The following is a 13,215-nucleotide window of genomic DNA, read 5'->3' on the forward strand; positions in this document are numbered from 1 at the left end:
GAAGAAGAGGAACAACATGCAGCAGTACAGTGTGGAATATGACGTCCCTGCGTGTGCCAGCTGAAGACACCTTTGAACCACAGCTTTAAGCCAGATGACCTGTAATGACATATTTGAGGCCCCTCCTGCACATATACGTCCCTCAGTTTGATAAACACTCCTGACTGAGCCCAGCGTCTCAGTGGGGGGACTTTGTCTTGTACTCGTTCCTCTGCTTCAGGGAACAGAAGCTGTTCGCTTTCAGTTGATTCACTTGCTAACACACATACAGTATGGAAGGGATGTATAAATGCCCCCAGTTGTCACTGAACCAGAACAAAAGTGTGTGGTGATGGCCAACTAGCTGCAGCACAGATATCACTCACAGGGACCCCTTTAAATGGGGCACATGAGGTTTCCGATCCCCTGCTGCTCTCACACCCTGAGGCAAAGAGAAACCTTTGGTTCTGTGAGATGCTGGGAAGATAGCCTCCATAATCCAGTCGGAGAGCCTCTGCTTAGGCAGAGTTTTATCTCTGCTTGGATTATTACAGCAGTTAAACAGCTTGGCCACATAAACACACATTCTGAGTGTGGTCAGTGTAGATTCACATCACACACAGATGAAGGTTCATCTCTTCCTCAGATGGAAAAGGATGAAGGCAAAAAGTGAGAAGCTGAAAACTGCCAGAAGCATGCACGGACGATGAAGGTCACCCTCTCTTTACTGAAGGCAGCAAAGAGGCAGTTCGAAACAACCCAGTATTATGTAAAAGAAACTTCATAGCTTTAGAGTCAAAAAATAGACTGAAAGACAAGTTGAACCTGGCGTCCAGCTCAGGACAGGGTCCATAGGTGGTCACAGTGATGTGGTAGTGGTTTGCTCCATGAAGCCATTAGCTTGGAGACAAAATCTGGGAACATGAGCAGGTGGATTTTGATTGTTGTGGCTCTGAGCTTATGAAAAGCCCCACGAACTGTGACGGTTTCTGAGCTGGCAGAGGGGCGGGCTGCTCCACCTGCAACCTTTTTGCTGCATAGTGAAAGAGGGAAAAGGGAGACACGTGGTCTTTGCTAGCCCGCACAGCAGCAGCGGTGACAGGCCGGTTCACACGCTATCTACCAACTATCCATGAATGTCCAGTCCTGCATGTCACCGTCGACCTGGTGAGCATGCAGCTCAGGCTGCAAGTTGGCTCGTGCCTCACATGGTTATGGCTCACGCTTGGCTTAACCCATCAACATACTCCATGTGTTTACTCAGCTGTTTGCTGGGTCATCGACTGAATACTTTGGACTCACATGAATCTGCGTCCTTAGACTCTGAGAGGAAAGAGAAATCTCATGCAACAGCAGTCTTTCACAGCTCTACCTACAAAACTTTGGGTTAAGTCAACCCTCTCATACCGTGGACAGTCTCCAGGTAGACGGGGCACCTCATGCTGGTCTCTGTCATGCACAGAGAAACTTCACCCCTGTGGACAGACTTGCTTCAGGGGTGTCTATTCACAGGCAGGGTCCACATATGTCATCACAGGTCATCTGCTTTAAATAGAGGTGTCTTCAGCAAGACAAACAGCTGCGTGATACTGTATGTGCTGTACAAAGTGAAGGAACTGACACGTTTCACAATTACATCTTTCTGCTTTTGAATGTCATGAATTAAAAAGTAAAGTAAGACTAATAAGCATCCTGAGGCGACGGTTCTTCTCATTTGATGCCATATAAATAAAATGTTATTGATTTGAATAGCTAACCAAACAGGAGCCACCTTTCAGTCCTGAATCGTGGATCTTGCGTGTCTTGACTCTAACCACGCCTTCTTAATCTCGCAGACAGCATGACCACTTCCATGGAGGGCTTCGGCCCCGACAGCGTCTTCACCACGCCGGCAGAGGACAATGGCCAGTATCGCATCAGCCGCAGCCTCGTGCGCTCCGCTGAGGGCAGCACCGTACCCCTCACCCGAGTCAAGTGCCTGGTGTCGATGACAACCCCCCATGACATTCGCCTGCACGGATCAGCTGTTACACCTGCATTCGTGGAGTTCGACAGCTCGCTGGAGGGCTTTGGGTAAGTTATCGTTAACAGACCTTAAGTGCATTTGGTTTTCCAGTCGTATGCAGTAATGGTTATATTTTTGATTATATTTGCAACAATGTAACATTCAGATGAGACCTTTGTTACCCGGTTCTTTGTGACCTTTCATTTCTAAGGCCCAGTTCAAAAATGCTAACATGTGTCTTTAACACAGTGGATTTCTGACGTTGCCACCAAGGTTATTATCGTTAACGAAAACTAACGAAATAACGAAAACTAGAAGTGAAAAAACATTTTCACTAATGGAAATAAAAATAAAAACAAAAAAAGGAAAACTAACTAAAACTGGAATGAGTGTTCACAAAACGAACTAAAATTAACTGAATTTATAGCAAAAATGTGTTTAGTTTTCATTGATGTGTGCGTGTCATACAATAGTTAAGGGTGAAAATGAAGTTTAGTTTCCAGATTTTTTTCTTGCTGTGTCTCATTATGCCAGCAGGTGGCAGCACGTTAGTCGAGTCGTCTGTGTTGCTGCTCCGTCCACGCGCAGAATCATGTCAGGAAAAGTCGGGAGAAAGCGCCAGAGTCCAATTTGGGATTACTTTGAATATGACTGTGTTTTGGATAAAGCAAGTGTCTTGTAGTGGAAAGAGACAAATTATGAGGGACATTTCTAAAGGGAAAAAAATCCCACAAACCTTAAAGTGCACTTGAAAAGCTCACACAAGAAGGCTAACCTAGCTTACCTTGAGAAGGTAAGGGAGCACACTCAACCCTCATCCCCAGAAAACAGAAGCTAACCCCAGGCAAGGCAGCGTGATGCATCCCGATGGTAGCTGGAATAGCAACATACCCAAGGATAAGCAGAAGAGAATGACTGATATGATGAAACTGGGATTTTGTTACACTTAATTATTGCAAACACAACTAAAACTATAACTGAAACTAATCAAAACTAAACTAAACTAAGGATTTTCAAAAAAAATAAAAACTAAACTAAACTAGCAAACAATTGGTAAAAACTAATTAAAACTGATATAAAATTGAAAATCTGAAGTCAAAACTAAATAAAAATAAAAACTAATGAAAATTGCAAAACTATTAAAACCCTGGTTGCCACACAGGTACTAACTTGACCGTTAGCCTGACCAAACTTGGCTAATCTTGTATATCAGGAGACAGAATTGATATGTTTGTGACAGCTGCTTGCAAAGTATATATCAACTTGACATTAATGCAGCTATGAAACCAAAACATGCTCTTGTAAACATGTGGCCTGCAACACAGAGGCAACAGCTATTCTGTTCATTACATTTCTCCATTTCAGTCCTTATTCAATTAAAAATTATATTAATGTGACAATCTCTTTCAGACTTAAGGAGTGGGACAAACTTTGGTGTACATTTTGGAAAATACTGATGCCTTTATGGAAACAAATCTGTATACAAAGAAGTATAACTGGTAAATGTTTTATATCCATATAAGAGTGTCAGACTTGATTCTTACAGTTATTTTTCATCAGAAAAATCTAACGTGCGCTCCCATGATTGGATACTCTTATAAGATATACGATGTATATAAAGTATAAACACTTCCTGTAACTTTTTACAATTTCCTTTCCTTACGGGTGGAGTAACAGATGGCGCCCATTCTTTTGTAAACCATTTTCGCTCTAAATCTCTTTGCGGATCAATTTTCCTCGCCCGTGAAACACGCCTGAGGACGTAACGTTATTTTCCCCGCCATAAACAGGTTGTGTGTGAGTGTCTTTTAGCAGTACCTGCAACTGTCTCAGCAGGAGCCTGTTATTCGCCTCCAGTTGTGGAGCTGTGCATACAAATAGGCTTATTTTCCGCCTTTTATGTCACACGGAGCCCTTGGCACGCCGTCCGCTGCGCCCCGCGGTTTGTGTTGTGTGTTAGCACCACAGTCAGCGCGGGGGTCAGAAGACGGTGTGTGGGCTGTGACCTCAACACTTCGTCCCCATGCTTTTGCGGACATGTTGAGCTGAGACGCAGTTGTGATGTGTTACATTGTTCATTAATATTCATAAGTGCATCTTGCAGAAGATCATAGTAGAAGTTTCCTGTCAGTGTAGCTAAAGGTTGGTTACTGTGAGCCAACTGCACCGAATTATTAGATGGCTGCGGCTGTGGAAACGAGTTTATTCATTCAGTTTGCATTTCTACACCCAGGGTCCTTCAGTCTTTTGTAAGACTAGGCTTGATTTTAAAAAACTGCAGTGAGATTCTCTTTACCCTGACGAAAAAATGCAAGCTTAGCAGACCAAATATCTAAATTTGCACAAAACATCCCGTGTCAGTGACTCAGCCTGTAACATAACAAACAGCAAGTGGAAGCAACAAACTGACATCCAGCACTTGGTTGCCATGCCATTTAACCACCTGTTTTTACACCAGCATGTACACTGAGGACCGCAGTGATGTCAGTACTACACACAATAAGACAGCATCAGTCTTCCAGATCAAACATTTGTGTAAGTGTGTCAAACAGGATCTGAAAATTCATCTTTCCACTCTAGTTGTCTGTAGCAGTGCCAGCATCACCACACCAGAAGTATGAATAAGTTATTAGCTAGGGCTGCCACAAACGATTATTTTGATAGTCGACTTGTCACTGATTATTTTTGCGATTAGTCGACTAATCAGATCATCATCCATTGGACATAAAAGTACAGCTTATTGCACCAGCAGCATCTGCTCTTATATAACTATCATTAGCTTACAGCTTTAAGTGTTTAAGGTATGTGCTAACTAAAAATAAAGACAAGATGATAGTTTATTAAATTTTAATGAAATTTGCAGATTGTTTCGATGGAGTTTAATCTGCTTGACGTTTATTCAGCTGTGTAAAAACTATAACTTTAATCTCAGCCAAACCGATTTAATCAGGAACCAATAAAATACTAAAAAAAGCCAAACAATAACATTTTTAAGTTATCTAAGTGACTTATATATGTTTAACCTGAGTAGTGAAAGACAGCGGTGGGTTTGAAAACGATTTGCCGGAGTCCGGTGTTCTCACGGCTCTAGTTAGCCTAGCCCCCGGCTAGCTATCGAGCTAGTGGCTAACAGATGTCTCCGAAAACGTCAGAGCGCTTTTGAAAATATGTGGTGTCTTGATAAACTGAGCAGATATTTGAGGTTTACACAGCTACATTCTCGCCTGAAAATATGTTAAACGTTTATTTTGTGACCCAGAAAGAATAATACGAGTAACATTAAAACTAACTAGCTGCCGCCATTGTTGGAAACAGAGCTGGGCTGCGCTATGAATTCTGGGACACAGCTTCTTCTTCTTCGGGGTTTAACGGCAGCTGGCATCCTTGTACATGCAGTGCTGCCATCTTCTGTTTCAATCCGTTATTACACTCTTAAATCCTACTACTTATTCCTGCGTCTTTTGTGATCTTACAAAGCTTCAAACGATGCGTCGACTATTAAATCAGTCGTCGACGATTTTAATAGTCGACGTAATCGTGACTAGTCGACTAATCGTGGCAGCCCTATTATTAATTGTATAAAATATTATACTGTTAATATATTTTCTACAAAACCATTCAGCGGCCTGTTTCTGGCCCCCTGACTATATGTTTTTAACCACCTTTATTTAATGCAAATTCCTATCTCAGAACATGTAAAAGTATTCAGTTGTGGCACAGATGAGCTTTTATTTCACAGCCTTTTCTTGGCCCAGATTGGTCCTTTTTAAAGGGTGACTGCACGTAACCACAGTCAGTCTGCATTAAAGCAAGAAGTCTGTGCTGCCTTACTTTACTGAAGTCTGTCCCAGATGATACAGGATGAAATGTGAGTTATACTATGGACAGACAACCATCACTCTCACATCCACACTTACAGCAAATTTAAAATGATTAGTTTAACTAATGAACCCGTCTTTACACGACAGGAGAATTCCACTTTAGTCTTTGTTTAGCTCTCAGAAATGCTCTAAAAACTCTTTAGTTTTAAAAACATGTTTTAAACGCTTTAAAAAGTGTGCACCAACTCCAAGAAGCCTCTTGTAGTGTCAAAACTTCCCGAGATTGTCAGGAATCAAGCGTGCGATTCAGCTGCTTTTTATCTACTGCTTTTGAAAAATCCCTCCCCCTCCGAGCGATCGCACTTCCAGCGCGTTTCTTAGCTTCGCTGTTTCCTTTACTCAGAAGAACCTGTGCGACTCATCACAGCAGCCAGCTCAGAATAAGACATGGAGTTTCTCCTGAAAACGCAGCAAAGCAGCACACAGGCAACGAGGCAGTGGCCCACTTTCTGCTAAACAGAGAAGGAGACGCACAACGCACACTCATACATCCAGAGAGAGACGGCCCCTCCTTTCTTTCCCATCTGTCAACATGAAATATTGATGCCTCTGCTGCTATTAGGACTCATACACAGACGCACTCTCTATAACACACAACAGTTTTACACAGAGCCGGACACATGGATGCACACTCCCCCACATGAGGCCAGGAAGATTCAGTCTTGAAGGTTAAGGGTGGAGGAAACACCATTATTTTATTTCATTTTTTTTAAAGAATTAAAGAGAAAACATTCGCTGGAAGAAGATAAATTAGCATAACGTGCCGGTGAAATCCCTGCAGTGCTTTTTTCTCTTTCCTTTTTTTCTTCTTTGTCTTTTTAATAACCTAACCTGGGGTGATGAAAGAGACAGCTACATGTAGTTACTCTGAGGCAGCAGGGCGGTGTACTTGTTAGTTTGACAGGCTGTCTGTTAAACCGGTTCCCAGCGCAGTGACTCTGTCCTTGAGAAGTGTCCTTGATACAAATTTATTGAATCCCTGCCAGCCTCTGGGATGGTGTTCCTGACCTCTGACCTTCCTGTCCAGGTGGAAAAAGAAGATGAGGAGGTGGGAAAAAAACCAGGTCATTGTGGGCTCCGTGACTGTGGCTATTAAAATGAAGGTTTTATATGTGACTGTTACAGTTATGTTAAGATAAAAGGAGATGCTCACATTGCTTGTGTCGTCCAGTTTTACCATTATCATTAATAAATCTCATGAACAATGAGTGAATTGTTTTGGGTTTCCAGAAACTCATACGTCTGTATCCAGTTTGAGGCAGTCTGTACTTTATCCCATTACACATTACTGCTGCCACTGAAAAACAATGAACTTATATTAAAGAAGAAGAATATGTATATACCTGGTGACACCGTTTGAGTGCATGAGTCTTAGGACTCGTGAGTTCAATGGTTGATTCTTTCTGCACTACATACATGCATGTATGTAGTGCTTATCAGCATAAAAACAGCTGTTAAAATCGATGTTCATTTCCTCTGAGTCATCTTTCTTTTAAAGACAGAAGTACAGAAATAAATCAGTCGAGCTTTGCTCTCGGTTTTAATTTTAAAACTTTGGGATTGCAGTGAGGTGGTTTGAACTGCTTTTATAGAAAAACACATACACGTCCCAAAGGTGGATGTATCCCACATCTAAAAAGTTTACACAATGCAGAAGTGCCCTAAAGTTGGATTTAATTAAATGGGCAGCAGAGAGCAATTCCTCTTGCTGCAGAAAAAGAAGTCGAGCAAACAGCCCTCAATTGCTTGGTGAACACTTTCCTGATGAGTTTATGGTGTTGATCATTAGTTTAAAGTCTTATTGAACACAACATTTAGTTTTGTGTGTGTGAACAGTTCCCATTAAAACAAAAAAGGACAATAAATCAGGGTTTAGTTTGGTGTTTGTAGCTGACAGTAGTGCTCACCGTTTCTCCCTCACTGAGCTTATTAATGTGACCTTAGACACAGACGTGGACTACACCTTTCTTGGCTGCTTCCTCAAAGCACATTGTGCGCTGTCTATCTTGCGTGCTGCACAATATCGTTTAATATTTAGTATCTACTGTTATCTACTGCTAGCTAGTTTATTGTGATGGTGCTGTTTTTATTGTGTTGCTCTTTTTTTGTTTGCTTTCTCTTCTGTTTTTTTTCTCCATACAGGTGATCCAGGTGTTTTGTTTGTTTTTCTTTCTTTCTTCCCCCCTTTCTCACCGTCTCTTCTCCCCTCTGGTTTTCTTTCTCTCCCTCTCTTTCTTTCATTCTTTCTCCCTGTCCTATCCCCCAGTCATGTCTGTCCCGTTTGTAGCAACCAAAAATAAAATAAATTCATAATTATAATAAAGGTCAGTCAAATGGACCAATATGGCAAGGCCATGATGATCCACTTGGTAAAATAAATCCGCTTGGCGTCTTTCTTGGCCTTAAGACAACAATTCTGATGCTAAAGATCCAAACGGGACACACAAAAATAAATAAATAAATAAATAAATAATGTGACCTTATTAAGGTCGCATTAATAAGCTCAGATGGGTGATGTAACAATGGCATCTTTGGTTTACGATCTATGCTTCATAAAGATGAGACTGATCATATATTTGCATCTATACAGTTTTATATTTCTGCTGCAGTTTTGTAGTTTCCACTAAAAAAAAAATATGTAAATTTGCAACAAAATAACAGTTTTTACTTTACAGTCAAATAACTGTAAATCTGTAAGAGAAATTGAGTTTATAAATACAGTTATTCTGTTGTTTATTATTGTACGGAAGATTTACAGTTATTTTACTTTACAGTGAAATACTGCAGATTTACAGTTATTTTAATTTACAGTGAAAGAACCGTAAATCTGTAGTAAAATAGTAAAAGTGTAGTAAATAACTACAAATTTACAGTTATTTTAATTTGGCTTTCCACAGATTTACATTTATTTTACTTTACAGTGAAAAACTGCAGATTTACAGTTATTTTAATTGGGCTTTTTGCAGTGTCCTCCAGTGCAGCTCAGTTCAAATCTGTCAGGTTTCTGGATGAATTGGCCTTGACACACTCTAAGGATTTCTTTGTCTCCCCTGAAGAGGGAAAAAACCCAATCCCCCTGTTCATTTCCCAGAGCACCAGTGTCTTCAGTACTGGTTCAGGATGATTAGAGAGGAGAAAATGGCACCTTCACCGAGGGGCAGTGAGTCAGCAGAACGCGACGCCAACTCACAAAGAAAAATCTTTGTAATTCTGTCGAACGATTGGCAGCCTTTGTCTGCAGGAGAGTCCTTGAGAAAGTGGACGACAGTGCACGCAGACATCAGACTCGAGCTTACTGAGGAGTTGTGTATGTGGTCTCGCTGTGCAGGCGTCATCCTGTTTTTTGACAATTAATTGGAATATTATCATCACTATCATCACTATCAGCACCAACCTTAGCGAGTGCAGGGGGGCTGCAGCTGACTTTGAGCAGATTTCTTTTGAAAAATGATTCTGGATGTGCGCTTTCATCCCACCTCTATCTCCTTCTCATACATAATTAATCCGCGAGTATTAGGCAGCTCAAAATTTCCATATTATAATATGAAGCTTGTGTTTTGAAGCGTGTGAATTACCATACTGTTTTCTGGACTTTTTTCTAACAGTTTAGCTAAGCGATGGAGCCAGACTGGAGCGGACATTCAGCAAACGCGCAGCAAATCTGTCGCACAACAAATGCGCGTGTAAGCTGTTGACGTGTCTTGTGTTTTCCCCGTTAATCTGTCCTCTTCTTGTCCCGTGCAGGTGCCTGTTCCTGCCCAGCCTGGCGCCTCACAACGCTCCCACCAACAACACCAATGCTTCAGGTGTCAGCGATGGAGCAGTGCTGAGCGGGATGGGCACAGGTAAAAATAGATCATTGTGCTGGGTCAGATTCCATTTACTGTAGCACAGAGGTCACCGACTGGTTGGGCCTCGGGGTATCTGCTAGCATGAACGTGGGGGCTGATTTTATAGGTTAACCAGGCACAGCGGCCCACCGAGCTACACTTTGAAGCTGCAACATAAAGGTCAGTGACATAGCTAATTCTAGCCCTTACAATAACCAAAGGACAGAGTAGTAATGGATTTGCTTTTCTAAAAGTGGTGAAAAGCAGAAAAGTCACATGCTTAATGTGCTGACTGTTTGTCTTTGCTGCACGTAAGCAGAAAATGATCATTGCCACAAACAAAGCAAAGGTCACCTGACTGACAGGATTAGGAAACAGCCTTTCAGAAGTGTTAACACTTGGAGGTTTGACGGTATCCAAGTTACAGTTGCTATGAAGGGAGAAAATATCCATCGAGACCCCAAATGATCCGTGGCAGGCTGTAAACATGCTTTTATGCTGTTAAACTGGCTTTTTAACATGGAAGTCTGTGGGATGGATTCACATCACACCAAGGGGAACTGCAGTTTTGGTCTGTTCTGCATTAAACTTTGACACCATTAACTCCACCAGTGCTTTCCTGCAGTGACGAGTAAAAATAATAAAGACTTTTTAAAACTGACATGCAATAAACTGCATTAGGGCTGCTCGATTATGGCAAAAATGATCATCACGATTATTTTCACTGAAATTGAGATCTCGATTATTTGACGATATTTATTTAACAATAACAATGTGTTGAATAATGACTTTAAAGATTGTCAAAAAATAATATAAAATAGTGCAAATACTGATAACAGTGCAAATGTTTGCAATATAAGAAATAAATGAAAAATGTAAACATCTATGTTTAGTGAACTTTGCAGTGTTGCTCTGTGGTGCAGCTACGACACTGTAGCAAAGTTTACACACTGTGTCTACTTGATCCACGTCTGACTCCATGAACCCATAATGTTTCCACACCACTCAAGTTTTTTTTTACCTCTCTTTTCAACCAACAGCAGTCACTCTCCTCTCCAAATAACTTCTGCTTAGCTTTCCGAGCTTCCCTCGGGTCCTCTTAATCAGCGGTCCCCAACCCCCGGGCCTCACGGTACCGGTCCGAGAGTCGTTTGGTACCGGGCCGCGAGAGTTGAGGCTCAGGTGTGAAATGTATAGTTTTCAGGGTTTTTATCAGTTTTTAGTGTTATTTTGTTATCGTTTTTATCGTTAACTCTGTTTTCCTGGGTCTTTTCACGTGTGTTATGAAAAAATCTTCTTTTTTTCGGTACCAGTACTAGTTTTATTTTGTTGTATTTATCCGCGACACCTTAAAGGCCGGTCCATGAAAATATTGTCGGGCATAAACCGGTCCGTGGCGCAAAAAAGGTTGGAGACCGCTGCTCTTAATTGTTGTGACACGTGTTGGAAATGCAGAGAGGTGCGCTCGATTTGCCACACGGAGCAGCGCGAGAGTAAAGCACGAGGGAGGGGCTAATAATCGGCTCAGTCATTTTTAATGATCGTTGAAAGCCCAGATCGTAATTGTGATTAAAATTTGATTAATTGAGCAGCCCTAAACTGCATGCTTTTAAACAGTGAATGGTTCTTTGATGCTGAAATGTTTTTATCACATCAATTAAACTTGTGCATTTATCCCGACTGCAGAAGCTTTATTATACGCAGGTCTTCTGTCATAATTCTTCAATTAAATGAGGGCAAAGCCTCCTTTTGATCGCCTCCGTTAAGGTTGCTGCTTTGTGTTGTTAATACAAACTCAACACTGTGAAATGGTTTCACATTTACAGCTTTTCATTGGACACAGCAAAACAGAGAATGGATCAATGAGACAGAAGAACTACTTTATTATAATGTCGAGTCTGTTTTATAAACCTAGCAGACACATTGTGTAACCACTTTATGCACCTTGGTCACTCTGCAGAGCTCCTTTCAGCTGCTCCATCATTCACCCGGGGTCACCACAGCGGGCAACTCTGCATGTTTGATTTGACAGAGGTGTCCTGATGCAACCCCTAAGGGATTTGCGTCTTCTCGGGGGATAGAGTCGGGGATCTTTCGCTTGTTAGGTTAATGTGTAAACAGTTCAACTTTTTGTGGCATAAAGGCCTTTGTTGCTTTCCCGGTTTTTAATTAACTGCCAGTTTTTATTAGAGGAAATACGGCGCATCCGATGTGGGGAGGAAGTGAGAATTTAGCTGTAATCATATCCACAAACCTTCATCTGTCTTTGTGAGAACATGTCACATCAACGTGCATCAGCTCCACTCTTCGTTCAGTCCTCTCTCATGAAAAGAAGCAACAGGAAACTGTAAAGCAGAGTATTCAAGTGCTGCTCGTTGGATTTCACTTCTTGCAGATGACTCACTCTGAGTTCATTTATGACACTGTTTTTGTCCTTTATCCTGTTGGCTTGTTCATTTCTGTTGTTTCAGAAACGGTAAACTGACTGGTTCTTCGGCATGCACACTGGGATTGAACCACCAGCCTCCCGATTAGTAGATTAGTAAATGACCTGCTGCACCTCCTGAGCCACAGCCGCCCCTTAAAACAAGCGTTTTAAATTGACGAGTAAGAATAGATTCATCTGCACAGCCTGTGTTTCATCCCACCTAATTTCATTTTTAGCCCACAGGTACACCAAAACTCTTTGTGCATTTCCCTTTTTTGCTTGGTGTTTAATTTTTAACGACACACATCCCACTCGCATCACCGCGTTCGCCGCTTCGTCTCGTTTTTTCTGTTTATGTTCCGTCGGCCTCGTTGTTGTTGTCTCCATTTTACCATCATCTTTATCCTCACTCTCCTTCCTTCACTTTAAAGCAGCTGTGTGTTTTTGCAAAACCTCTTTGGATTTTTTTTCTTCTGTTTTTTCGTTTTTTATGCAAAAAGAAAAACACGTCTGCGTATCCTGAGCTTCAGATCTCACCTGTCCTTGAGCCGTTAGTTTTAGTGTGTTAAAAATAAAATGTGTTTGTTATGAAAAACCTCATAAACAATATTGATCTTTTACAGAATAGATTTTATCATATAAACTGTCTGCGATGTTATGCTTGAATTTTTAGGTTATAGCCTCATTTAGTATTTATGAAGCACAGCTAGACTCTCCTTTCTCCTCTTCCTCCCAGTCCACCCTCCTCTCCATCCACTCATACATGACTATCGTTCCTCCATCTGTTTACCTATTCATGCCGCTCCTTCTGTGCTCATCCGCCCCACACTGCTCTGCTCTCGTCTTCTCCTGCTAGTCACCCAACTCTATTTATAGACCTCACTCGTTCCTCCCTCATTTCTTCCTGTCATTCACATTTTCCTTTTCTCTGTCCCTTTCACTGCTTATCTCAGTCTCCTTCATTCTTCCTCCTTTCCCCTGCCCTGATTCTATCCATTCTTTGTCACTTTTCCCTTCCATATCCTCATTTATCTCTATCCCGTCTCCTCCCTTCCTCTCTGTTTACTTCCTTCTCTTTCCTCATCCACTTCG

General features: G+C 41.6%; 1 protein-coding gene across 10 annotated transcripts in view; it reads left to right on the forward strand.

The window, feature by feature from the left end:
- wdfy3 (WD repeat and FYVE domain containing 3) overlaps positions 1-13,215 on the forward strand; it is a 136,448-nt gene that overhangs the window by 68,792 nt on the left and 54,441 nt on the right. For all 10 annotated transcript variants that reach the window (XM_085180291.1, XM_085180290.1, XM_085180285.1 and 7 more), the window contains 2 exons: positions 1,815-2,052; positions 9,610-9,710. In XM_085180291.1, coding sequence (XP_085036417.1) covers positions 1,815-2,052; positions 9,610-9,710 — 339 coding nt within the window. The remainder of the gene's footprint in view (positions 1-1,814; positions 2,053-9,609; positions 9,711-13,215) is intronic.

The sequence above is a fragment of the Neolamprologus multifasciatus genome, chromosome 12, assembly GCF_963576455.1.
Source record: "Neolamprologus multifasciatus chromosome 12, fNeoMul1.2, whole genome shotgun sequence".
Taxonomy (NCBI): Eukaryota; Metazoa; Chordata; class Actinopteri; order Cichliformes; family Cichlidae; genus Neolamprologus; species Neolamprologus multifasciatus.